At 33.5% G+C, this 27,894-nt stretch overlaps 3 protein-coding genes and 1 non-coding gene across 7 annotated transcripts; 2 read left to right on the forward strand and 2 right to left on the reverse strand.

Annotated features, from left to right (window-relative positions):
- Nucleotides 1-3,115: 3,115 nt before the first annotated feature.
- On the reverse strand, nucleotides 3,116-27,835 carry LOC120192028 (protein NTM1-like 9). Of its 4 annotated transcripts, XM_039194879.1 has the most exons (7): nucleotides 27,282-27,835; nucleotides 26,841-27,128; nucleotides 26,427-26,762; nucleotides 25,918-26,283; nucleotides 25,549-25,833; nucleotides 12,066-12,075; nucleotides 3,116-3,127 (listed from the first exon to the last, which is right to left on the reverse strand). In XM_039194879.1, exons 1-5 carry the CDS (start codon nucleotides 27,726-27,728, stop codon nucleotides 25,564-25,566), a joined length of 1,707 nt encoding a protein of 568 aa, XP_039050810.1. In that variant the 5' UTR covers nucleotides 27,729-27,835; the 3' UTR covers nucleotides 3,116-3,127; nucleotides 12,066-12,075; nucleotides 25,549-25,563. The 4 variants fall into 4 exon arrangements, with proteins under 4 accessions (XP_039050810.1, XP_039050812.1, XP_039050811.1 ...); XM_039194881.1 differs by lacking the exons at nucleotides 3,116-3,127; nucleotides 12,066-12,075; nucleotides 25,549-25,833 and adding exons at nucleotides 12,573-12,617; nucleotides 15,497-15,501 and having other exon boundaries at nucleotides 26,010-26,283; nucleotides 27,282-27,834; XM_039194880.1 differs by lacking the exons at nucleotides 3,116-3,127; nucleotides 12,066-12,075 and having other exon boundaries at nucleotides 25,457-25,685; nucleotides 25,752-25,833; nucleotides 27,282-27,834.
- On the forward strand, nucleotides 12,205-12,724 carry LOC120192031 (60S acidic ribosomal protein P1-like). The gene is made up of 2 exons (XM_039194883.1): nucleotides 12,205-12,353; nucleotides 12,467-12,724. Exons 1-2 carry the CDS (start codon nucleotides 12,285-12,287, stop codon nucleotides 12,722-12,724), a joined length of 327 nt encoding a protein of 108 aa, XP_039050814.1. The 5' UTR covers nucleotides 12,205-12,284.
- On the reverse strand, nucleotides 19,235-19,306 carry TRNAC-GCA. Its single transcript has one exon. It is a non-coding gene; the product is annotated as a tRNA-Cys (tRNA).
- Nucleotides 23,716-25,383, forward strand: LOC120192030 (nascent polypeptide-associated complex subunit alpha-like protein 2). Its single transcript, XM_039194882.1, has 4 exons — nucleotides 23,716-23,850; nucleotides 23,927-24,020; nucleotides 24,671-24,793; nucleotides 24,878-25,383. Exons 2-4 carry the CDS (start codon nucleotides 23,964-23,966, stop codon nucleotides 25,238-25,240), a joined length of 543 nt encoding a protein of 180 aa, XP_039050813.1. The 5' UTR covers nucleotides 23,716-23,850; nucleotides 23,927-23,963; the 3' UTR covers nucleotides 25,241-25,383.
- Nucleotides 27,836-27,894: the final 59 nt, after the last annotated feature.

The following is a 27,894-nucleotide window of genomic DNA, read 5'->3' on the forward strand; positions in this document are numbered from 1 at the left end:
TCTTTTAATGAATGTATGCATCGATGCACTACACCATGTAGCGATGCATCCCTTGACGGGTGCATCGATGCACTATCTATGTATCGATACAAAAATCATATTCGATGTTTGTATTTAAGGGGGTGCATCGATGCACTACTTGTGCATCGATACACTGATGGCATTCGATGTTTTTATTTTTAATTAGTGCATCGATGCACTTCATGTGCATCGATACACCTTGAACAATTTCTGGGATTTATCCTTGATGCATCGATGCACATAGCCCAAAAATGTTATTTTGAGCACGAAAATCTCTTTATAATCCTCTCAAACTTTCATAATTCACCTCCTTTTATATCCCTAACTTGCATACACTTACTTAAACTAATTATTATCCATTCAATACTTTTAAAACTTAGAAATCCAATTCTCCATATGGAATTTAAGAATCTCACTCAAATTCCAACATGTTCTAATTTTAATTCTAACACTTCCTATTTCTTAATTAGCTTGATGACAAGTCAAATCCCACTTATAATTCTTATTATGAACTCTACTATAAGATTTCACTTTTCTACTTCCTTTCTTTAATCATTCCTAACTCCATTATCTTTTGATTTTAAGATAACCTAAGCTTTCCTTAAGCTTAGTTATCATCTAATGATCAATAAGCAACCTTAAATTCATCAAGAATTTGATTAACAAGAAAACTCACCTTTAGCTTGGCTTCACGATGGAGAAGAAGAATGAAGAATAAGAAAAGTCTGGAACTTTAGTTATCCCTCAATTGCCTTCCACGTGGGTATAAAATATCCTCAACTAATATTTAATTATTTCCCTTATTAAAAGACTCATTTACCCCTTTAGTTCCTCCTTCTTTGTTAATTGATCCTACTCAAAACATTTCAATAAATTCTTTGAACTTTTCAATTTATCCAATTAGGTTACTAAATTTTTAAATCTCACAATTTAATCACTTACCCGGTATGGAGGATATTACAAGGAAACTCATGATCATCTCGAGAATCCAAACATTGAAGAAAGGGAAGTATCTTATCCAAGAGAGTACAACTATGTCAAGGATGGTGAAATTATAGGTGATCCATCAAAAGGGGTAACAACTCGATCTTCTCTTAGAAATATTTGTAATTATGTTGCATTTATCTCATGCATAGAGCCTAAGAATATTAAAGAAGCATTAAATGATGAACATTGGATTATGGCTATACAAGAAGAGTTAAATCAATTTGAGAGAAATAAAATATGTACATTAGTTGAAAGGCATAGTAATAAATCTACTGTAGGTACTAGATGGGTATTTAGGAATAAGCTTGATGAGAGTGTTAATATAGTGAGAAACAAGGCTAGACTTGTTGCTCAAGGGTATACTCAAGAAGAGGGCATAGACTATGATGAAACATACGCTTCCGTAGCTAGGATGGAAGCAATTAGAATGTTATTAGCATTTACATGTTTCATGAATTTAAATTATATCAAATGGATGTTAAAAGTGCATTTTTAAATGGTTTTATAAAGGAAGAAGTATATGTGGAACAACCTCCTGGTTTTGAAAATTTAAAATTTCCAAATCATGTTCTTAATTTGACAAAAGCGCTTTATGGTTTAAAACAAGCTCCTAGAGCTTGCTATGAAAGATTGTCAAACTTTTTAATTGAAAAATGTTTTTCCAAAGGGAAGGTTGACACTATATTGTTTTTAAAGCATAAAGGTAAAGATTTATTAGTAGTTTAAATTTATGTTGATGATATAATATTTGGTTCTACTAATGATGTTCTTTGCCAAGAATTTTCTAAGCTAATGCAAAGTGAATTCGAGATGAGCATGATGGGGGAGCTCTCATTTTTCTTGGGACTCCAAATCAAGCAAAGAAAAGATGGCATCTTCATCAATCAAGCTAAGTATGTCAAAGATATGCTCAAGAAATTTGGACTGGAAAATGGGAAACCTCATGACACTCCAATGAGTTCATCAACAAAGCTTGACATAGATGAAGGAGGTAAATGTGTGGATATTAAATTATATAGGTCAATGATTGGCTCTTTGCTCTATCTAACTGCAAGTAGACCGAACATTATGTTTAGTGTTTGCTTCTGTGCTAGATTTCAATTATGCCCTAAGAAATCACATTTACTAGCTGTTAAGAGAATCTTTAGATACCTTAAAGACACTCATAGTTTAGGACTTTGGTATCCTAGAGACTCTAACTTTAGCTTGCATGTCTTCTCTGATGCGGATTATGGAGGATGTAAATTAGATAGGAAAAGCACCTCCGGTACTTGCCAATTCCTTGGAAATATGTTGATTTCTTGGTTTTCAAAGAAAAAAAATTGTGTTGCATTATCTACCATTGAAGCATAATACATTTCAGCTGGTAGTTGTTGTGCACAAGTTTTATGGATGAAACAACAACTTTTTGATTATGGAATTGAAGTAGGTACCATTCCTATCAAGTGTGACAATACTAGTGCTATTTGTCTCACTAAAAATCATATCCAACACTCTAGAACTAAGCACATTGAAATAAGACATCACTTCATTAGAGACCATGTAGCCAAGGAAGATGTAGTTCTAGAATTTGTTGATACTTTGCACCAATTAGCGGATATCTTTACAAAACCTTTAGACAAGGAAAGATGTTGGACACTTAGGAGATAATTAGGTTTAACTAACCTTTCTTCACTTAGTGTTTAAAATAATTTTAGCACTTTTAAGAATAAATAAAAAATGCTTATAATAGTAATTTTTTATTGCATTCATTGCTATTAGTTAGGGGGAGTTTATGTTCTTTGGTGAAAATTAATTTTATGTTCAAATGTAGTTTAAGGATTAATTTGATTAATTGAACATGATTAATTTTCAATATATGAGTTGCCAATACCACTAGAGCTAATTAATTTAGCATTTTGAATGTTTTAAAATAGATTTTTGACATTTTTGTGCTTCATGCATCGATACACTTAACAGTGCATCGATGCATCCCTTTGAATGTGTATCGATACACCATGAAGGTGCACTGATGCACGCCTTGAATGTGCATCGATGTATCCGTCGGGTTTTGGGTTTAAAAAGGCTTATTTTCTTATTTGTTTTAAACCCTAAAACTAAACCCTCTCTAGCCATATACCTCTTTTCCTCTCTAAATTCTCCTTTTGCTCAAAATCAACCAAAATTTGTCGGATTCTTCAAGCTTTTCATCTCTATATCCTGCTACTATCATTAAATCGTGCAACACAACATCACATTCCTCTCAAATCTGAAAGTTTCAAGGTAATATTTCAAAAACCTCTGTTTTATTGATTTTTGAACTTAGAACTAGTTTTGATTAGTTCTAGGATGAACATTATATCGGGCATTGGTTGTTTGATGATTACAAACTAGAGTTTACAACTAATTTCATCAAAAACTTACAAATTTTCAAAGAATCTTTTGAATTTTCGAAATAAAAAAAATTGAAAATTAAATTAAATTTTTAAATTTGATGTCTTTGATTTAATTATGTTATTTCATGAAAAATTATACATATTATATTTTTTAAACATTGTTTTCTAAATAGTTTTTCAAAACTATGCCCATTAGGATTTGGTTTAGAGTACCTTGAATTATTGCGGACTCAATTGAGTTTTGGGATTGATTATATTGCATACATGTGTTTAAATTTGCAGGTTACATATTCTATTCCGATTCTTAAACCATGTCAAATCCTAAACGACCTTGGACATTGTCTAGTCGCCCAAGTCAAAACCAACCTCTTATTCCTCCACCCAATCCAAATAACCCAAATATGACCATTTTGAACTCTTGTTTCAACGTACCTGGTCGTAGACAAGATCTATATCATAGGCACCATACTTGTTTTGAGTCATACAAAATCCGGGAAGAGCGTATCCCTTCGATCCAAGCTATGGAAGATATGGACTTTCAATATATTTCTACTCTTAAATCATATAAGTTTGGTAAACTCTTTAAACTCAAACCTTTGGTTTATCATCAATTAGTCCGCATTTTTCTATTCTAACGTGGTATGTGTCCAAAACGAGCGCCGATCTGAAACTATATGAATTCGATCTTATCTTTTAGGACAATTCATTTTTATTGACTCTGGCATAATCACTACCCATTTTGGACTAGATAACTCAGGTTTAATGAAAAAGAGATTGTGGATTCACCCTATAAGGATAATGATAGTACCCTAAGAACTAATTGTGATAGATTTCTTCATTATATGATCTCTTGGTTGTTTAGGCCATCCTGAGGTAGGTACTCCTCCCTTAGGAACATAGATATATGGTGGATATATTGTATCCAACATAAAAAGAAGATTAATCTACCACAGATCATCTTTAGTGAGTTTCCATAAACATTGTTCCTTCAAAACATGTCGAAACATTAGTTTATGGATGTCTTCTTAGTAACTTTTTTATCAAACTCAGTCTAAACGTCTCTCTCGACAATCACATCCCTCTCCAAAACCAAATCAATCTCACCTCGCTGAAGAAAGCTGATTGGAAACAGGACGAGGAAACTGGTCTATGGGTCTTCGACCTTCTAAGCAAACTTTGGGAGCTAGTTCTTCTCGAGCTGCTCCTAGCTCATCTCGTACTCCTCCGACACCGGCTGCAGATGATGATCCCGAGCTTCAAGGATTATTTCAAGACATTGATGATCCCGCCAATACGCCGGCACCACAAGATGATCAAGTGCCTCCATATTTTCGTTCATTTTTAGAGACATTTAATTTACGGTTTGCTTCCATCGAATCCCATTTGACTGCTAATAACGAAGCGGTGAATCATCACTTAGACGCTTTGGAAGCTCAACAAATAGAGTTCAACGACAGATGCTTGCACGTATGGATGCTCTCTCTCTTGAGATGCAAGCTCGATTTCCTCTTCGTTCCAATCCTCCGATGGAGTAGATTTTTTCCTTGTTATGCTTTCTTGAATTTAAAACATGGATTGATTTTGATGTTTCTAGATTGTTTATTTTGGATGTCTAAATTTGTTGGTTGTTGGATGTTTGAACTTATTTGATGTTTTATGGATTTTGAACTTAATATATATTTGGTTTGGTTGAATTTATTCTTATTTTTTGAATCATTAGACATATATGATCAATTATGCCATTTCACATTGATTATGAATATTGAATTATAACTAATGGCTAATCTCTCTTTTGATCTTTGATCTTAGCAGCTTAAGTTATATATATATATATTTAATCAATTGGCTATGTTTTTCAAAACCTTGTTTAAAACGGTTTAAAGTCTTTTTGATTTAACAAAAAGGGGGAGAAGTGTAAAAGTGTTAAAGGGGAGAAGTGTAAAAGTGTTAAAGGGGAGAAGTGTTAGAGTAAGTGTGAGTAATTTCAAACTTGATTTCAAAATCTTAAAATTACTAAAATGTTTTGTTATATCAAAAAGGGGGAGATTGTTGAAAATATTTTGATGTTTCGATATAACAAATTAAGTATAAATGAATTTTAAGATTTTACAAATGATTTTCTAACTATATTTGATTTAATTACTCGAATATCAAAATATTACTCCAAGTCTTTCAAGATCAATTTCTAGCCTTACTAAATGTGTAAAATTGTGTTTTATACTTAAACTATTTTTTAAACAATTTTCACAAAGTATTTTGAACCAAAATCAAGCCTAAAATCAATTTTTCAAAGTGATGCACCGATGCACCAATCCATGCATCGATGCACCAATGAATAAATTGCACATCGAATGCATCGTATGCATCGATGCACATACCATGCATCGATGCACTCAGTGCATTTGATGCATCGATGCACAAGCCATGCATCGATGCACTCAGGCTATTTTGAAACATCGAATGCATTTCATGCATCGATGCACTCTTAGTGCACCGATGCACTAAGGGTCCAACGGTCAAAATATTTGAATTTTACACTTGATGCACCGATGCACTGACACTCCCCACTGATTTTATTAATTGTTTTCACACTTAAACGGCTCTATTGACTCCACTAAGTATCCCCAACGTTCAGAATCAATTGAAGGAGTATTTAAACAAGTTCTAAAGCCATTGATCAACAAAGAAACAACAAGAAATTATTGAGAAACAAGAGAGAAAGCATCAAACATCAAGTTTGTGCAAATCAAGCCAATTTTCCTTCAATATTCATTTTTCTTTCAAGAACACAATTTGTGCTCATTTGTAATTATCTTTGAGTGTTCTTATATTGTTCTAGAATTGTGCAAACATATTGCCTTGTGAGGTTTTCTTTGTAAGTTTGCAAATTTGTGTATTTCTCTTTGAAAAAGAGTGTGCTCAAGAATTGGGGTATAATTCTTGAGGGAGTTGTAAGGTTACTCTTTGTCCTCAAAAGAAAGAACAAATTAGTGAATTTATTGGAAAATCCTTAGTGTGGATAGCTAAGGTAGTGGATGTAGACTTTGGTTGAGAAAGTCGAACCACTCTAAATCGATGTGCGACTTCTTTCAATTTTCTGCAAAAGCTTCCACCAACTTTTTAATTACCAATTCACCCCCTCTTGGTTGATTCCGTCGATCGATTAACTCAACAAACTGTGCTACGAAAGCCAACAAAATTCTGATGGAGGAATGTTTTACAACTGGAGAAAATACTTCATTATAATCAACTCCCTCCATTTGAGCGTAGCCTTTAGCCACCAATCTTGCTTTGTAGCGGATGTTATTCTTGTCAGGAAATCCATCTTTCTTTGCATATACCCACTTGCACCCAATTGCCTTCTTTCCCTTCGGAAGACTAGCTAGTTTTCACGCCTGATTCTTTTGAAGGGATTGCATTTCTTCATTCATGGCGATCCTCCACCTTTTATGTTCTGAACTTTGGACTGCTTCATTAAAAGTGGCAGGAACGTCATCAATTGCAATTGGTGATGCAAAAGAGACCATATCAGCATAACGAACAGGTTGTCTAATTGTTCTCTTTCCCTTTATGAGTGTAATTGATTCATGTTGCTGTGGAGGTTCTTGGGTCTGAGCCTCTTCTTCATTTGACTCTTCTTCTACCATAGGAGAGTCAACATCAGTTTCTTTACTAGTTGGGACAATTCTGCTTCCTTCAAACTCCACCTGTTTGGGAGTTCCATCTGTCTGCTCCAATTTTTCTGAAGTCACATTTCTCAACATGGTAGATTCATCAAAGGTAACATCCATGCTGAAGATTATTTTCTTTGTTTATGGACACCAAAGACGATAGCCTTTCACACCAGAGGTGATCCCCATAAAGACCGCCTTCTTTGCTCTTGGATACAGCTTTGACTCCTTAACATGGTAGTATGCAGTGGAACCAAACACATGTAAGGAATCATAATCTGTAGCAGGTTCTCCAAACCATTTCTCTAATGGTGTTTTACCACCAATAGCAGTCAATGGTAAGCGGTTGACAAGGTGACAAGCATAGACCAAAGCCTCAGCCCAAAATTCTTTGCCTAACTCAGCATTAGACAACATACACTGAACCTTCTCCACTAATATCCGGTTCATACGCTCTGTCACTCCATTCTGTTGTGGTGTAGATCTGACAGTGAAATGTCTGACAAAACCTTCTTTTTCACAGACTTTTAGAAATTGATCATTTTTGTACTCTCCACCATTGTCTGTACGGAGACGTTTGATTTTTCTGCCTGTTTGAGTCTCCACCATCTTTTTCCATTTAAGGAAAAATCCTAGCACCTCATCCTTTGTCTTCATTATATACACCCAAACTCTCCGGGAAAAATCATCAACAAAGGTGACATAATAGTGTGTTCCTCCCAATGAAGTTGTCTTGGAAGGCCCCCATATATCTGAATGAACATAATCCAAAATACCTTTAGTATCATGGATTGATGTTCCAAATTTCATCCTCATCTTCTTCCCTTTGATGCAATGCTTACAAAAAGCTAATTTGCAAGCCCGAGCACCCTTCAATAATCCTTGATCTATCAGTAATTTCAAGGATTTTTCACCAACATGCCCCAAGTGCATATGACATAACCTGGTTGCTTCTGACTCCTGTTCATCAGTAGAAGCTGCCACTGTCGCTGTCCCAACAATTGTATTACCCAAAAAGTAATACACATTATTTCTTTTCCGGATTCCCTTCATTATCACCAGTGCACCAGAGATAATCCCATCTTTTGCCCTCGCTTCTAAACCTTTTGACTCTAAGGTTCCCACAGAGATGAAATTTCTCATTAAATCTAGTACATAATGGACACCTGTTAAGGTTCTGATTGATCCATCATGATTCCTCAAGCGAATTGAACTAATCCCAAGTGTGTCAAGAGGGGAATTATTTGCTGTGTAGACAATTCCAGCTTTTAGTTCTTTAAAATCAAAGAACCCTTCTCTATTAGGGTCATAAGGTGGCTACAAGCTGAATCTAACAGCCATGAACTAGAACATCTGGTTGATGGCATAGCAGATAATGCGAAATCTGAATCTGTATCATCATACTCTACCACATTTGATTCTGAGACAACCTTTCCCTTTTCAGGTTTACCTTTATTCTTTAGCCTGAGACATTCTTTCTTCCAGTACCATTTTTCTCGACAAAAGACACATTCATCTTTGCTCAATCTAGACTTTGACTTCGATCTCCCTCTTCTTCCTTTATTCTGACTCTTCGAACGACCTCTAACAACAAGAGCTTCTTCTTCGACACTTGTGTTTTCTTGTTTGTCTTTATTTCTCAATTCATAACTATACAAGGCAACAGTTACTTCACTAAGAGACACATCAACATTCCCATAAAGTAGAGTAGTTTCAAGATACTCAAACTCATCAAGAAGTGATCTCATCAACATCAGAGCCAGATCTTCGTCTTCAAAAGTCACGTCCATATTCACCATATCAGTCACCAGCTGATTAAAGCTAGTAATGTGATCATTCATAGTGGTACCTGGTACATAGTTGAAGCGGAACAATCTCTTTTTCATGTAGAGCTTGTTCTGACCGCTTTTCTTCAAAAATTTATCCTCTAGTGCCTTCCACAATTTACTTGCAGAAGTTTCCTTAGAAAATGCATACTTCTGCTCTCTAGAAAGACACGATCGAATAATACCACATGTCAATCTATTGATCCTCTTCCATTCTTTCTCCTCAACATCATCTAGTTTCTCTCCTTCAATAGCAATGTCTAGACCCTGCTGAAATAGGGCATCTAGAACCTCACTTTTCCACATGCCGAAATGACCGGTCCCATCAAAAATCTCCACTGCAAATCTAACATTTGTCACAACATTTCTTGCGGATGTTTTTGTGTCGTCTGTCATTTCTGCTACAAAGTCTATTTAATAGCTGTCAATGCGGAATGTCAATTATCCCAAGGAAATTTTTTCTGATGTAGAAGATCAGCCTAAGCCGCAACTACAGAGCATACTAAAATAAACCAAGAGCTTTGATACCAATTGTTGTGGAATTCAGGTTAATTTCCACCAATAATAATAAATTCACCTTGAAAACTATTATCTATGTGAATAGTGTGAAAACGATTGTACTAAAAATCACCCAAGGTAGATTCCCAGGAAAGAGGAGGGGTCACAATGGTCCCTCTTAAAACCCACTTTCATCAGACAGAACTACCAAGACAAGTAATTTTAATAGGACAATAATTAACAACAATTATACCCGACAATAACTATTAAATAGACATAAAAGAGAACACCAAAATTTAACGAGGTTCGGCCAAAATTATGCCTATGTCCTCGAACACTACTAAAATAATATTTCACTAATAGAGAAAATATTACAAAGAGAGAAAGAAAACAAATAGCCTTTAATAGTGAAGAAGGCTTATATTTATGGGATACTAAACTAAGGAGGAGGAGGGCTCTATTTATAACAAAATAATTTCCCCTCCTCCTTATACACAACCAATGTGGGATTTTTCCAAAAACCAATAGAAAATTTATTAGACGTATCCATTATAGTGAATAAAGTACAAAAAATATTGTATAATATTCGTTTTTATATATTTTTTATTCTTAATTTGAAAATATTACGATAATAATCCTCCAATATTTTTAGCTATAAAAATAATGTATATTTAACTCTAAAATTTATATTGATATATTAAATCTCAAGAAATTGAATTACTATGGATTTGCTTGCCATTCGACAAATCACGTTTTCTATACAAAAGTATTTGCTTTTATAATATGTTTCATATTTTGAATGTATTTATAATGATTTAATTTAAATAATCAATTGTTGTTAATGTTATGTTCATTTTAATTATCAAGTAGTCTCAGTAATAAAATAAAATGTTATTCTTTCTAAAAATTTTAGGCTTGAGAAACTGTATCTACAAACTGCAAAGTACATATACAATATTAATTAATTAAGAAAATGTTATAATTGACTTTCCTCTCGATGGAGTGATTGACTTGATGCATAGTGATTAGTCTCGGTGGGTTACATAAGTTATAGCAGCTTTGATGTTTTGGTTCCCCTTATTTGGGGTTAGATTATGTTAAACTCTATGTTTTAATTGTTATGTGTGTATTATTTTCTTCCATATAAATTTAAGGAGATTTTTAATGAGCCTATCATCTTCTCAAGGCTGGAATGTTGAGGAGTGTTCTTTTCAAAGAAAGATGGTAATCAGAGTGGCTGGTGTGTTCTTTATTCTGTAATATTTTTAGGTTTCGGAGGTTTTGTTGTTTTTTTATGTTCTCTCTTCGATCGTATTGCTATTTTTATTGTACTATTTTCTTTCATCTAGATCTAAAGAAGGTTTTAACGAACATAAACTTAAGTTCTTTTTAATCAATAAAATTATTTATTGAGCAAAAAAGAAAAAGAAAAAAAATTGAGGCACACGTAATATCTACTGTGTGATTCTTCTTTATAATCATCATACCATCTTTACTAAAAAAAATCTAAATAAATACTACATTATAATCACTCGTATTAATAAAAACGATAACCTTATTTCGGCTAAGATCTCTTTTACTCTGTTGATTTCGCTTGAACCAACTATATTCACTTTATGTTTTAATCATAACACATGTTACTTAATTTGGTATAGTAAGTCATTTTTTAAAATAAAGTGTTATTTCATACTTTTCCTCTTTGATGGTGTAGAATATTAAAAATGTATGTTTTTTTACACGTTAATAGTCTATTTATATAAATTTTCATATTTTAATGTAAGTCATGGCCATTTTATTTTTTGTAATGACATGTTTTAATTAATATCAAAATATATTGTTATGATTCGATTTGTTATATATAATGTTTAGCTTTATCATATAACTCAAATTTATCTTTAAATAATTATTATTTTTAGAGTAAACTACATATTTAGTTATATATCTATTCTTGTAGTTTCGTTTTGATCAGTCAATTTTTTTTAAATTTATATTAATTTTATGTTTTTATTCAATTTTGGTCACCCACTGTTAAAGAATTAACAATAATGTTGATGTGTTATTATAAGATAAATATCAATCATTATTAACAAAATTGTCATGTCCGCAATCTTGAATATTTTTTAACGTCGGATAGTCAAAATAAAATAAAAAATTAACGTTGAGTATAATTTTAAAAATTTATTTGAATCAACAAAATAAAACCACAAGAATAGATTAATAATTAAATACATAATTTATCCTTAATTTTTATCATTACTAACTTAAAAATAGTTTACCCTAATAGTCCGGCCCAAAGGAAATTAAATCTGAACAAAGCAAATCTTTTGGCCCGCTTTCTTAACCAAAAACTAGAGATAAAAATTTAACTCGAAATCGATTGATTATAATTTGACCCGATTTGATAAGGTTAATTTTTTAAAAAATATTTCAAGGTTAAGTTAAGTCAGATCAGATTTATGGATAATTGTTATAATATATCATCTCTCTATTAATTTTTTTTAATTAAGTTCTTATTTTATATTAAATCCGGTTAAGTCGAATTTATGTTCTAAAAATTTGAGTCGGATCAAAGTCGAGTTGAATATATATATTTTCAAATTAAATCAAATTAAAAATACATAATTTTTAGGTCGAATTAGGTTCGAGGGGAAGATATATATGTTTTAGGTCGGTCGCATTAAAAAAACACAACCCAATCTGTTACCCCCCTACCAAAAACCCCTATAGCTCTCTATAGCTGGATTTTCGCTATATATAAGCCTTCCTTCCGATTCCCATTCTCTGAGATCTCAACGCCGCGCCAAGGTATTTTACCCCTCAATCTATTCTGCTTATACTGTTTAATTTCATTTCAGTTAAAATGAATGCTTGATTCGCAGATTTACTTTTGAATAATCTTGAATACAATGGCCACCGGCGAAATCGCCTGTACTTACGCTGCGTTGATCCTCCACGACGATGGAATCTCAGTCACCGTAAGTTGAATATAATTGTTTTTTTTTTCAATGTCTTTTTAATTATTTCCATTTTTTCCCTCATTATTTCTTCATTTCTTTCTGTTTTATTTTATGTTTTAAAAACATTGTAGGCCGAGAAGATTGCTACATTGGTGAAGGCGGCGAACGTGAGCGTTGAATCTTACTGGCCAAGCCTTTTCGCTAAGCTCCTCGAGAATGTCAACGTCGATGACGTCATCACGAACGTTGGTTCCGGTGGTGGTGGTGCTCCTGTTGCAGTTTCTGCTTCCTCTAGGGCGGCTTCCGACGGTGCTGCTTCGGCCGCTCCCGCTGCTGCAGAGAAAAAGGAAGAGAGTGATGATGACATGGGATTCGGCTTGCTTGATTAAGGAAAGTTTAATTTAACATTTGATACCTTTTTTTGGGTAAACTAAAGGGTGACCACTTAACTATGGTAGAAAATTATTTTGACTATCGGTGTTTCAAATTGATCAATCAAATCACTCAATTATTTAAATATTTCAATCAAGCCATATGTCGTTAAAATTTAATAGAGCAGGTGATCTGGAAGTTAAAATATTTTGGAATAATTGTATAATTGGTCATTGTTACTTATATATTCTTTCAATTTGATCCTAATTGTAATAAATTAAAATATATTTTTAAAAGTTAAGATAATAATAAAAGATATTTTTAACTTGAAATAAGAATAAAATATATCTTTAAATGAAGTTAATAATAAAATATATATTTTTAAATTAAATTAATAATAAAATATTTAAATATATTTTAAAAAATATATTTCTAAGTGATGATAAAGATAAAATATATATTTTTATATTAAAATAAAATATATATATTTAATAAGTTAAACAAAAATTAAGATATAATTTTAAAATTTAAGATATATAAAAGATACAATATATATAAATATACATAATTTGTTGTCCAAAACATATCAAATGGTTGTTTTGGATCAATAGTTTGGCTCATTTTATTCTAGCCAGAGGTCTTGGGTTCGATTCCCTTTGCCCTTTCTTATTGTGCGGATTTATTTTATTTCAAACAGAGCCCTCTGATTGGTGTAAAATAAATCTATCAAGTTAAAATAAATTTAGTCCTCCAATTGAATGTCGACAAGTGTCATAACAGGTGTCACTAATGACACATGGCACCTCCTGATTCGAAGATTAAATTTATTTTAATTTATTATAATTAAGACCAAATTAAAAGAATATATAAGTAATAGGGACTGATTGTGTAATTATATCAAAATATTTTAATTGCCACGTCACCTACTTTGTTAAATGTTAACAACATGAGGCTTGATTGAAATATTTAAATAGTTAAGTGGTCTAATTGATCAAATTAAAACATCGGTGGTCAAAAAGATTTTTGACCGTAGTTGAGTGGTCACTCGTGTAGTTTACCCTTGTTTTTTTAGCTAATTTAATAGTTATATTTATTAAACATTATACATTTGGTAATTTGTCATTTGTTTACGAATGTGATGCATGTGTTTATCTTTGAAATAATTAGTCACTTGTGTTTATCAAACATTATATTTATTGTTGGAATTTTTTTATAATAGTCTAGAGTGATTACGAGGTAATATTTTTTTAGAATATTTTTTAGTTGTTGATAACACACTTTCATTAACATAAGTAATTGCTTGAACTTAAGACCTCTGAGAAAAATAACACTTATTTAATCATTGAGGTCGTTTGATGAATTATACTATCCGAATTTATCAAACTTCACAAATAAAAACTTAATATATCAAGTTAGGTTTCTTTGAACGTTTTACAACTATTTCATTATTATTTTTTACAAAATTATTTATCATTTTATTTTATTATTAATTATAATTTATATCACATCATATAATTACATATATCAATGTTTATTTGACATTTAATAATTTTCGTGATAAAAAACTTGATTAACGTATATTAATAATTTAGAATGAAAATAAAATATTTAATAATTAATTTAAATTATGAATCACGGTTTTAGAACATTTGGTACAATACGTTTAGAAGTCGCAATGGTAAATTGTTTGTGCAGTTCTCCAGATTATCAACTCTCTTGTAAGATTTTGTTCCAATTATAAAATAAAACTCACTAATAATAAGAATAATATATAATTAATTAATTAATTGTATTCAAATTCAATTACTTAATAACTTTTTAAAACAAACCCTTACATAATCAATTGAACAATTGAGGTGAGAATTATGAATTTTTTAAGAGCATGACAATCAGTTGAACAAATATATTAGTTAGAATCTACTTACACTATGTAAAATTCTTTAAATTTTATATGAAATTAAGACCGTTAGATAAGTGGAAATAAATGTATGAGGTTAATTTCTTACTTTTTTCAGTAAATATCATCTCATTTCTATTGTTAATTTCGATATTTTATTTTCATGCATTCAACAGTCATAAATTTATGTAAAATTAAAAGAGTTTGCAATGCATATAAGATAGGGGCTCAATTACACATTGTAAGACTCTTTTAATTTTACACAAATTTAACATCGTTTGATTAATAAAAATAGACGATTTAAATTAATTAAAAAAATAAATATATTCACTAAAACATGAGTAATTCTCGGTCATCTATTTTCACTCATCTAACGGTCTTAAATCTGTGTAAAACTATTACATTATGTAATACACACACTTATAGGGCATGATCTAATAACACATGGTGTAATACTAAGAGTTTTATACATTTTTAAGATCTTTGAATAAAAGAAATCAAAGCCTGAGATTATTAGAAAGAAAGGAGAATATATTTATTAAAAAATAAAGAATTAATTTCAATCTTTAATTTTTATCATTTAACGACCTTAAAAAAATAAAATTAAGAATTTTACTCTGATTGTAACTGCATCATAACTATATATATATATATATATATATATATAAGAGTGAAAGAGACGGGAAGCCGCATATTGCAATTCTGGTTGTTTCTGGTGACTTGTAGTTCTATGTTCCAAGTTCCAACTTATTCTAGAAACTCACCCTCTAATGTTACTTATTTAAATGAAATAGTAAATACTTGAAAACAAAATCAGACTACCTTCGTACAACAGTACCTTATTTTGTCCTAAAATCCTCCAAAATCTAATCTTGGCCGTCCATGCCACCACGTGGACTCCAACATCCCACCGTCCTTCTAGATCATTCTCGTATTTTGTTTCTTATCCTATCTGTCTTCTACTTCTCTACCCTTTAAATTAGGGATGTGTAAAAATATCCGACCCGGTTAATCCGACTCGTCAATTTGTTGACCCGGTTCTAAAAAAATCGGGTAATTTTTTAAAAAAATTTACCCGGCCAGGTCGGGTACCCGGCCCGATATTTCCTGGGTCGGGCTCGGGTCACAAAATCTAGTTTTTCCGGGTACCTGGGTACTCGAGTACCCGGTTAGTTTTTATTTTTTTTATTTTTTTATATATAATTATATAAAATATAATAAATTATTTATATTATGGATTATTATATTTTGTATTTTGAACTTTTAAATTTTTTAAATTTTATGTTCGGATATTAGAGTATGTAATTCGAAGTTTCGAACATTTAAATTTGTGTATATATTTTTTTAAATTAATAATTTGAAAATAAAAAATTAAAAATCGGGTATCGGGTACCCGATTACCAGTACCCGCAAAATCTGGGTACCCGATTACCGGATACCCGTAACATCCGGGTTGGGACACAGGTCAAGAAATCGTCGACCCGGAAGTTTCGGTACCCGGAAATCGGGTACCTGAAAATCCGAGTACCTGAATTTACACACCCCTACTTTAAATCCCCCCTTAATCCCTCATCTTCTTCATATCGAAATCAAACTCCCAACAAGCAATCAACGGCATCTTTTACAGACAAAGTCTTGTTTTTTTCACGATGATGATGTCTATGTTCAGTTCGTTCGAAGTTCTTTTGTCTGATTATTTTGGCCAGAACATGAAGTTTACCGCCACTCTAACTCCGACGGAAAAAGCGAAGCCGGCGGAAATTTATTCTTTAAAAGGGAATGGCAAAGAGACGGAGCCTAAGAATTCGTCATCGCCGCTGCCCGTGGCTAAGACACAACAGAAGCAACGTTTAAAGCCAAGGTTTGCGCCGGAGCTGGATGGCGTTCACTGTTTTGAGACAATTATCCCATACTGAGTGCTTTTGGTTTCCTTGTATATTTGCTAATATTTACTGTATATAAATATGATGATTAATTGTTTTTATGGATATACCATATGAAAGGTCCTTTATATTTTTATTTCATTCGATTTTAATCATTATTTAATAATAGTTTTGATCTTTTATATTATCGTTTTGTTTAATTTTAATCTCTTAACCATTAATTTTTATCAACCCATCAACGAAAGTCTGAGTTAGTAAATATAATAAATAAAATAAAAATTCATGTATTTATGGAGATTTTCTAGGGAGGGAGAACCAAAAAACCCTCCCCTTAGACCATGTAATTTCCCCTTTTATTTGTGAACAATTAAACTCACCTCCATTTTCGACAGCGCTCGGAGATTAGAACAAGCGCTTCATCGTCGATGCTATGTTGCTAACCGATCTAGGGTCACATTTGAGAGCCAGTTTCATAACAATATTTGAGAGCATCGTTTATGGTCATTGAGATCAAGAGAATTAAAAAGACAAGACAAACACTCGTTGGGTAGACCAGAGATGAAATCAGAGGATTCATCTATGCTTAGGAATGTAAATGAATCGAGCTTGAATTCGTTTATTTATTTTTAAAAATGTTCATATTTGAGTCGGTTGTAACGCTTCGAAATTTGAAAAAGAAAATTTTGTTTAAAATAATATAATCTTATCAATATGTAATTTTTGTAACACCTTAATCTTATTAATTTGCGTGTCATATTAAATTACCGAAGTGATTAATTATTTTTTTAAAATTATTTGTCTAATATTTAAAGTATTTACACCAAATAAGAAAATAATATTAATTTATAAAAGTGGAGTATTAATTTAAAAACTCAATTTATAAGTGTATAAACAAAATATTATAAGTTAACGCATTTTCAATTTATAATCTCTAAATGCCACTAAATTATCATCGTTATACTCTAGTATTTCACTGAAATTCCTTCGATAATATCATTATCTCATCATGCTTCATGTAACTTATAACTTGCGAACAAACACACATTTCGAAAGTTGAGCTTACAAGCTCAGTGTCCCATAATAACTCTACTATACTACAGATCGTCCATAACATAAATATATCAATGAGTATAATTAGAGAAGTAATACAACCAATGTCATTAATGTTGTTTAACCATCTATCCTATGTTTATTCACATCACAATCTCAGACACAATACAATAAGAAGGATGAGGCTCAGGTCACAAAGTTCAAACACACATCCAAACACAATACTACACCAAAGAAGAGACTCGAGTCACAGAGCTTAAACACTCATCCAGATAGGGATTATGTCATGGAGCTTAAACGCTCATCAACAATACAAAAGCAAGCATCATGATGTAGTTTTGATGAGACGCGAGTCGTCCTCACATTAGGAACGTACATCTAACTAGTCTACTTCTCTAGAGTAAATGGATGAATCTATGTCACAAGAGCATTAGCGCATCATCCGACTAATATACTTTCAGTGTCTTGGAACAACTCTTAGGATATCCGAATAACCCATCAAATAAATTCATCAAACACAATAAATTATCGTCATATATAAGTAACTTAGGTGTCCTTCTCGTTTCTCGAGTGTCAAACAAAGACATAAGCCTTATGAAATCCTACCTCATAAGGTTATTATAATTATTATACATAAAACATTATCATCACCGTATTGTTATCGAGTCTTCATATCAAGCACTCGCTATAGAACAAAATGTCTCATCACACCTCATTAATCATCCCATTATTAAATATTAATCACTCGCATTATTATTTGAGTGTCATTAATCTTCTCGTTATTATTGAACTATAGAAATTCTAGACTCCTCATTCGAGTTTCGTGTCATTATTCAATCACACTGCTAATTGAGCTCTCACCCGAGAGTTACACGTTCGATCGCACTTTTATAATCATTCAAATTTCTACTCATCACCTATTATCGAGTTCTCATCCTTAAGCTACCACTTTCAAGCTAAATGCTTTCTCTCAATCTCTATTAGACTCTTCACTCTCGAATTTATTCGACATCTCAAAGAATACTAATTGATCTTCACTGACGGTATTTATACCTCTACATGAGTATCGGTACTAGTCCATAGGGTATCGATACTTCCCCTTTAGTATTGGTACCTAAATTAATCTTGAAGTCCACTCAACCCCGCTTGGGTATTGATACCAAGCCTTTCGTATGGATACTCAATCTTCAATATGGATAATAGTTCTTTTGATATTGATACTAATTCATCTGATATGTATACCAAGCCTCTGGTATGGATATCAGCTCATCCGGTATTGATGTCAATCCCTATAGTATCAATACCAACTTATGGGTATCGATATTGAATTTAGCTTCAATGTTTGAGAAATTACTCCGATATCGGTACAACTACCCTCAATACAGATATTAAGGGACCAATATTAATACCAACTCATTCGGTATCGATACCACTCCCTAAGAAATCAGATTTTACTTAAAACATTTACAGCCTTGGTCATATTCATATATAAAAAAAAAATAGTAGAAAAATATTGTTTGAAAGTAAAGGATAAAGGGTATCAGACGGGTCCTTATTAATATATAATTTTTTAAATATATATATATATAATCATCGTAGTCAAGAAAAAAAATAAAAGATAACATATATAAATTTTTTATTTACATAAATGGTACATGTTAACTTATAAACCATTTCAGAGTGTAAAACAATTAATAAGGGCCCAACCGGGTTCGAACCGGTGACCTATTGATCTGCAGTCAATTGCTCTACCACTGAGCTATAGACCCATTGATGACATTTGAACCCACAGTTTGTTTTAGGGTTAATAGAATTCACCCTCTCAAGCGTAGAAGAAGAAGAAAGGGTAATTGAAATGTAGAAAGTAATGTGTAGAAACTAAAACAAGCATTGGACAAATACATGTAGTGATTGAAATCTATGGTTTGATAAAATGATCTCATCTTCATCCTCTGGAAGATATTCCATTGATGAATATTGTATTTTCTTTAAAACAGACATGCGAAGATCATGTTTGGATCAGCATATTGCTTCCTTTGACTTTTTTTGGTTGTTTACCCCATTAAAACTTCACTTTCTTGTTCCAAGTTGTATTCTTTTTGTCGTGGAATGTAAATTCCTCATGCATAAGTGTGTGTAATCTCATTGTTGAATGCTTAATGGTGTGCATGGTGCTTTCCTTCGTAGAGACACGCATGGCTAGCTCATGTTGTTTTTAGAGTAGATTCATGCACGTACCATGTTTCATGTAAGCATGCTTACGTATTTATGTGTTAATATATATATAGTTATATGTCCTAATTAAGTATGTACATGCATATGTGTATTTGTATATGTGGCTATATACCTGGCAAAATATATTCATATGTTTTCGACTTTAGGATTTTTTTTAATAGTTAGACGTAATTACAAGGTGGTATATGTTCATAATATTTTTTAGTTAGTAACAACACACTTAGCTGAAAAGCGTCGAAATTGTCCAATAAAATACTCATATTCTCTATAAAAAAACTATAGTATAGAGAAGTAAGGTCAATCCCCACTAACTAAGGAAATTTCAATATTGTCTTCTCGTTTCAATCCTTGATTTAAATGTGAAATAAACAAAGAGGGTTTTAGAATAAATGATAAAGTAATGACAAAGAATAAATGAAAGTAATAGATGATAAATAATAAAAAATTCAATTGTGAATATTTAGCCCTAGGCTTTGTTAGCCTCAGTTTCGATCGATCAAAGAGATTAATTTTTCCTCGATAGTACGCTGGTTACAATCTACAGGACCCAACCCCACAACTAACTCTTCTCTTTGTTAATCGAATTTTCAAGCTAATCTTTTAAATTCGATATTTGATGGTCTAACCACGTCTATCGTTATTAGCACCACGTCAGCTTTGAGTTCTAGAAGAGCCCAACTTGATTAATAATGTCCCCACGAGAATCGAACTCGATCTTGTTTCACCTTAGCCGACCACCGCTAAGTTTGTTCACACAAAGCCGAATTACGATCTACCAATCCGACTTCCAAACCGCAAGCCAAAACAACTTTCAAGTCAACGTCAACTTTTTGAGTTGAAGGTGTCGTAACTTTTAAAGGAATGGTCGATTACACTCTTAATTTCTAGATTATTAAAGAACACTATTCGATTAAATATTATATTAATTAATGTAATGTTTATACTAAAATTAACAAAATAAAACCATAAACAATCGAGTAATATAATAAGAAAATCCTAATACATTTTTCTCAAGTACAAGATTTTATGCTTTTATCTTATTAAAAAGTGTTTATTATTTATTTGGGTAATTACAAAAATGGTCCCTCGACTATATGACACTATTTTGTTGAGTCCATCGACTATTAAAAGTTATAAAATTGCTCTCAGACTATATAACGTTGCTTTGTTGAGTCCCTCAACTGTTAAAAATTATATAATTGTCACTCAACTATTCATGTGTTCCAAACTCTTTCGTTTTCGGTAAAAAATTGATGGTCGTATGATCTAGACGTTAACATATTGATTGAGATATGTTAGTCATTTGAAATTATGAGATCATATTTTAATATATCTCAGTTAACATGTTAACGTCTAGCTCAGGCGACAGTCAACTTTTAACCGAAAAGGAAGAGTTTAGAATATATGAATAGTCGGGTGACTATTATGTAACTTCTAATAGCCGAGGGACTCAACAAAACAACGTCATATAGTCAGAACCATTTAATAACTTTTAATAGTCGGATGACTCAATAAAGCAACACCATGTAGTCGATCGACCATTTATGTAACTTACCCTATTTATTTATGAAAACCCTTGATTTTAATTTATTATTGTCTCTAAATATTTCATAACTTAAATATGGGTGGAAAAAATAACGACAAAATCGGACATCAACAGATATATTGTCGATATTGAGGTTTTATCCAATTGAAGTTCATAATTTTTCTCATATTTAAATAAGTAAAATTCAAAAATAAAAAGTAGAAACCAGTGGTTTATGTATTCTGTAAGTACCCTTTAAATATAACCCACATCCATGGCTGCAAATATCCATCCCCTTTTCTTTGCTTTCAATATCTTTCTCCAAATAAATTAAGCTTTTTTTCCTCATAAAATCTTAAGTCTCCGTCGGAACGGAAATGGCTTCGAGTACTATATATGCAGCGATCCCGGTGGCTGTCGTCGGAGTTTGTTCTTTTGCTCGTCGTCATTCTGAAACCAAGGTTATTAATATTTTTTTTTCTTCTCTTTCTTTCTGTTTGATTTTGAGAAAAAAGAAAATATTAACAATAGAAATTTAATTTTTTTTTAAATCAAAGTTATTTTTTCTCGTTAATTTTTTAAAAAAATTAAATTCTAACGGTACTTATAATTCATTTTTGCTAATTTAAAAGTAAACATTTATCTACTAAAAAAGATAAAACATTTATTTCATATATTTTAAAATTTAATATATAAAAATAATTTCGAATTAAAACTAAACTAAATTCAATAAATATCGAACGTAAAACTACAACCCTAGCCTTTCTATCTTCTTTTTTTTTCCGAATAATTTAAAGTGACTATACGATAGTATCTATTCCGAACTTTCTTAACCAATCGACAACGCACACACTGCAGCCTAATTGCACAAACTCGAGATCTCTAGGGATCACTAAGGTCACTTGATTGTTCCAGCTACTTAATTATTGGTTTAATGTGTTCAGGATTTTGAAGGTTCTAAGGTGCGATCGTCTACCGGAAGTATGTCAGCGAAACGAGACCAAAAGGTGGAGAAGACAGTGTCGCCGCCTCTGAAAGTGGCTCCTCAGTTCGATGGATTGAACTGTTTTGAAACCTTGGTGGTTCATTAACGTTTTACTTGAATTGTGCATCGTTGCGGGAAATTGGCGAGGACACACGCCGAAAACTGTGACCGTCGAGAATCAAGATATATAATTTGTTAATTTAGCATAATATTTACTTGGAGATTGTGTATAATTACATACAATAAATCTTTTAATAAATTGATTTTCTTTTTGTAATTATGCTTATTAATCATTTGTGTATTTCTTTTCTTTTTCAAATATTCACTCAATTTTTCGTTTTATTTTTCAAATATTCACCTCGTCTATTAGTTTTTCCAGATTTGAAGAAATCAACTAGAGTCTTTCGATCTCCACATTGGTTGCATGATTATGTATGCTCTTGTCAATCCTTTGATTCTACCTCACGAATCCTATTTCTAATCAAATTTCATATTCTCATCTTCCACCCCATATTCAAGCTTTCTTAACATCTTCATCTACTGTTGTGGTACCAAAAACTTTTTCTCAAGCACAAAAAAAAACCTATATGGGTTCAGGCTATGCAAAAGGAGATTCAATCCCTTGAAAACAATCATACATGATCTTTAGTATCTTTGCCACCTAATAAGACCACTATTGGCTGCAAGTGGGTCTATAAGGCTTTTGCTTAAAGTTAGACAATTCGTTGATATCCTAAAAGTCAAAGAAACAAGGTATCATACCTCGTTCTTCAGCTGAAGCTGAATACATGAACATGGCGGTGGCAACTGCTGGAATAGTTTGGCTAGCTGGATTATTGAAAGAACTGGGGATGAGGTGCAGAGTGTCAAACAAGTATGTGTCTACAACAGAGCAGATTGCATATATTTTTACTTACAAAATAGGATCTGTTCTAAGTACTCACAATCATTTGACAACGAACGTTCAATCACCTTGCAGTCATTGGTGCTCGAACCCATGATCTCGAAGAATAACAACGATTCCTTTAACCACTGAGATAAGTTGGTTCGTACCTAGCTATATAAGAACTATGAATGTATTTGTAGATAACACGAAATAAAGTGAAAATTTTCCCAAATACGTTTTACCACGTCACTATATCTAATCGAGGGGAAAAAAAAAGAAATGTCACTAAATACATGAAAACCGTCAATATAGACCCAAAATGACCTATACCGACGGTTATCGGGCCTGCTTAAAAACTTGTCAGCTTATATTTGTGTCGGGCCTGGGACATCATATGTCGAGAGACTCAGCAGCAGAAGATCCATGGAACGGGCCTAAAGGAGCAGTCCGATGAAGAAGAAACCCTCATCACTATAAACCAAACTCCTCAATAGATTACAAGCCACTGTCGATTGTTGTAAGACGCACTTATCTTAAGATTATTATTATTATCCATATCTATAGTTTTCCCTCATAATCTTCTAAAGAAATAACAATGTCGCCGGGCCCTGTGGTTGAAGCCTCCCATTCTGAAACTTAGCAAGTTCCTTCTACTGAGGAGGAACCCAAGAAGCAGCCCCAGGTTTTCCTTCCTCTCAATTTCTGTACCTTTTTTTTAAACAAAAGGGGAAAACATGTCGATGTTGTGTTGTTTACAGAGCGAGGAGGAGGGTGTTGTTGAGGACGTCAAGGAAGATGATGACGACGACGATGAGGATGACGACGATGATGATAAGGAAGACGGTGCCCAAGGTTTCTCTCTCTTTAAAATTTTTGTTTGGGTCTTTTGAGTACGAAATTGTCTGTCAGTTTCATAGATTTTGTGGTTAAAAGCCTCTTGAATTGCATTTCCTTATGAAACTGGAAATCTATAATGTGTATGTTATTTCCTGTTACTGGTTCCAAATTTTGATGTCGTCTAGAATTGAATTCCATTGTTGGGTTTTCTGAAATGTTTGTTGCTCAGAGTCCTTAGAATTAGAAGAAAATCTTCTGGTTAATGCTACTTTTTTTGTCTCTTGGAAGCCAACGATTAGGGATGGGCTGAGGGGAGACTGTTTTAGATGTTTATTTTATATTTTCTATTGATAATTTATTTTCTTGTCTTAAAATTTTATAAAATCCGTCACCTAATATAAAATCCTATTTCGGTCCCGTTTGCAATGTACTCTTTCGTATATATTTGATTTCCTAGTTACCTTGATGGCAGCATTTCTTTGTGTTCTGGTGTTATATCGTATTCAACCCATATATGGATATGGGTTATGGGAATATCTCTAAGAACTCTCGAAATTACTCGGAAAAACATGGAAAAGATTGAACATATCCGTGTATAACATATATGTAAACATATCCTTATTCGACACTTTCACCCAAGTCCGAGATCGAATCATTGTTAGCAGGTGCCGATGGAAGTTCGAAGCAAAGCAGGAGTGAGAAGAAGAAAGAGTACGAAAGCGATGTTGAAGTTGGGAATGAAGCCTGTTACTGGTGTAAGCAGGGTCACCATAAAGAGAGCCAAAAATGTATGGATTCTCTGGTTTTCTTTTCAATCTTGTTGAACTACCTGATGAATGGTGAAGAATTAACCTAGTTTCTCTTGGATTCAGATTCTGTTTTTCATCTCGAAACCCGATGTTTTCAAGAGTCCGAATTCGGAGACTTATGTCATCTTTGGTGAGGCTAAGATAGAGGATCTGAGCTCGCAGTTACAGACACAAGCTGCTCAGAAATTCAAGATGCCTGAAATGCCATCTGTGATGGCAAAACCCGACACATCTGCTTCAACTGCTGGTGCACCCGCCGATAAGAAAGAGGAAGAGGAAGAGGAAGAAATTGATGAGACTGGGGTTGAGCCTAGGGACATTGAGTTGGTCATGACACAGGCCGGGGTGTCAAGGAGCAAGGCCGTCAAGGCTCTCAAGACACACGACGGGGACATTGTCAGCGCTATCATGGAGCTCACCACTTAGTTGGACTCCATGTTTTTCTTATCTTCCGCTATCGCTTACGGCCAATGAATTCCGATTAGTTCTGGTAATTATTATCAACGATCGAAGACAATTTTGACAGAATTCATATGCAATAACAATGTTTTTTGTTCTCTTGAAATAAATCAATGGTTTAATAGGTCAATATATATACACAATTCGGAGATAGAAGCAGAGTTATATATATGCTCTTGTATATTAATTAAATAGATATATACAGAAATGTGAGCAATCAAAATCACTGCCGCAGTTTCTAACTAGAAGTGGGCCTCAAAATGAAATGCATGAACTATATACACAACGAATTACAAGATCTTTGATGTGCTAATCAAACCTAAAAACAAGATTAACAGGATGGCCACCCGGAAAACAACGGTGAATAGCTTACGTGAGCGACGAGCTGAAAACTTCGACCACCGAGATGAAGTCTCTTCATGAACTGAAACAACAGACTTGGACGACAAGAAAAGAGTAGTTTTGCTCGAATTAGAAGGGGGTATTTCATGGGGTTCGTCCATGGTGCCACGATCAGCAACACAGCCAACAATGATACCCTTTTCCGCTACTTCTACCTCCTGTAAACACAACTTCATTAAGGTCCGATGCGTATTTGGATATGACAATGGTTTTTATACAAGCATCGGTCACAAACTTCTCACCTTTGTAACAACTAACTTTGAATCATCTTTGTCTGCAAAACTCCAGTTGTTTATTCCATCGTTACAGTGAAGTGCGCCGACCTGAAGGTTACACTGTAGACGTATTCTTCTTGGCGCATTACCCTGTATCATGGAGTTCCCAGTGTCCGGTTGACTTCGAGGAGGGAGAGACCTAATCCTGATTTCAGTGACAGCACTATCAACATTACAAGATGTATCCGTATGGTTGCTGAATTCTCCATCACTATTTAGCACTTTATAGAACGGCACTGTGCTGGAAAAGTTGACGTCTGGCATGCAAATCGGAATTTTGATGTTTTGTGTGCTACCTCGAGGAGCCCCCTTGTTGACTGTGTCTGTCCCTAGCTGTTCCAAAGGAAAATTCTTGTTATGAATGACCATAATTCATCAGTGTACGAGAAGATATAGCATTTGAATCAATCCTGCTACCATACAAGCAAGTGTACATGATATGATAGACAATATGTAACTAGTTAGCTTCTACTCACCAGCACTTCAGCCACTTCACCATCTGATTCACTGCATGATCTGCCATCCTTACCGAAGGTCATGGTCTTAGGATTCTCATATTCCAAATTCTTCTGATTGACAGTGTCATCACTGTGGCAGTCATCGGAATTATTCATGATGGAATCCAAGAAGTTGGAAATATATGCATCATTGTCATTTGTGCCATGCTGAAGCTCCACCCCACTGAAACCGTTTCCAACATGATCAAACATCCAAGGCGCCTGCTCCGCTTCAATCTGATTGTGCAAAGGAGAAAATAGTGGCTCCCCCATGGAATCATAAAAATGATTCAAAGCTTCTTCAAGTAGATCCACCTGAAAATCGAACAACGTCATTGCCATTGATACTACATCAACATATAAATCAAAATTCAGGGTTTCCCCCCTTCTCACCTCTGCAGGGGTTATATCCGCCGCTTGATCCATTTCATCGTAAGCTTTATAGTCATCCCAATTGCACTCGACTTTAGGTTCAACGGCTTTAGAAATCACTGAGCTGAGCTGAACCGAAAGACAAGTTTCACCGACTTCACCTTCTACAACCGGAGAGTCTTGAGGCAATTCTAACACCGATAGCATGTCTTCAGCAGGAGACAACACAGCGGGATCAACTTCATCACCGTTGATATCTTCAATGGTCTCGTCGTGTTTATGGAATAGACGGCAAATTACAAACGTGTTCTGCAGGAGAATCGAAGACAACAATATGAGAACAACATATTAGCACAAGTGAACAGCCAATTCATGATGTCAACTAATTTCCCCGATCATATTTTCCATCACAATAAGAGCTGAGATTCGAAACAAAACAGAGGTAGGGAAGAAAGTAGAAACCTGGCCAGGCTTGGTGCTGTCAAGCTCATCGAGGGTAGTACGGTACTCGTGCATAACCCAATTGGTTCTTTTTCCTCTAGGAGCCCTGCCATTATAGAACACCAGAGTTTTCTTCATGCCGATCAAGCTGGACCCAGACTTAATCTTGCGATCCTTGCCCGTTGCTTTCCAGTAACCGGCCTCGGTCGCCCTGTTGAGCCTTTTGCCGGTTGGGTACTTCCGGTCAATGGGGCAAAAGAAAAACCATTCTGGGTCTCGAGTCTTTATAGCGGATAAGTGAGGCAAATCCCATGGCTCGCATTTGCAAACATCGATCTCACGAATGACTTCAATCTCGTCGTTTTTCTCCCCGTTTATCTTGGCCCGTAAGTAAAAATCGATTAACTCCTCGTCTGTAGGTCGGAATCGGAATCCGATTGGAAGTGAATTCAGTAAGAGAACACCCATGCTAAAAACGCAGCTAAAAACAACAAAATTAGAAGAAAAGAAGGAAAAGAAAGATTTTTTTCGAAGATTTTCAGAACACCCAATGAAATCTTTGTGCTGAAATGGGAGAAGAGAATATTCAAATGGGAAAAAATTAGAATCTGGAAGGATTTAGGGTAAGAGTTTT

The sequence above is a fragment of the Hibiscus syriacus genome, unplaced genomic scaffold (genome assembly GCF_006381635.1).
Source record: "Hibiscus syriacus cultivar Baekdansim isolate YM2019G1 unplaced genomic scaffold, ASM638163v2 tig00116971_pilon, whole genome shotgun sequence".
Taxonomy (NCBI): domain Eukaryota; kingdom Viridiplantae; phylum Streptophyta; class Magnoliopsida; order Malvales; family Malvaceae; genus Hibiscus; species Hibiscus syriacus.

Bases quoted from the DNA above. Each gene is read 5' to 3' on its own strand.
- LOC120192031 (XM_039194883.1), top strand. From the start codon at position 12,285: ATGGCCACCGGCGAAATCGCCTGTACTTACGCTGCGTTGATCCTCCAC. The intron at 12,354-12,466 runs GTAAGTTGAATA...AAAACATTGTAG, and splicing joins ACGATGGAATCTCAGTCACC to GCCGAGAAGATTGCTACATT.
- LOC120192030 (XM_039194882.1), top strand. From the start codon at position 23,964: ATGATGACGACGACGATGAGGATGACGACGATGATGATAAGGAAGACG. The intron at 24,021-24,670 runs GTTTCTCTCTCT...CATTGTTAGCAG, and splicing joins TAAGGAAGACGGTGCCCAAG to GTGCCGATGGAAGTTCGAAG. The intron at 24,794-24,877 runs GTATGGATTCTC...TCTTGGATTCAG, and splicing joins CCATAAAGAGAGCCAAAAAT to ATTCTGTTTTTCATCTCGAA.
- LOC120192028 (XM_039194879.1), bottom strand. From the start codon at position 27,728: ATGGGTGTTCTCTTACTGAATTCACTTCCAATCGGATTCCGATTCCGA. The intron at 27,129-27,281 runs GTTTCTACTTTC...ATTCTCCTGCAG, and splicing joins ACAGCACCAAGCCTGGCCAG to AACACGTTTGTAATTTGCCG. The intron at 26,763-26,840 runs GTGAGAAGGGGG...TTCGATTTTCAG, and splicing joins CGGATATAACCCCTGCAGAG to GTGGATCTACTTGAAGAAGC.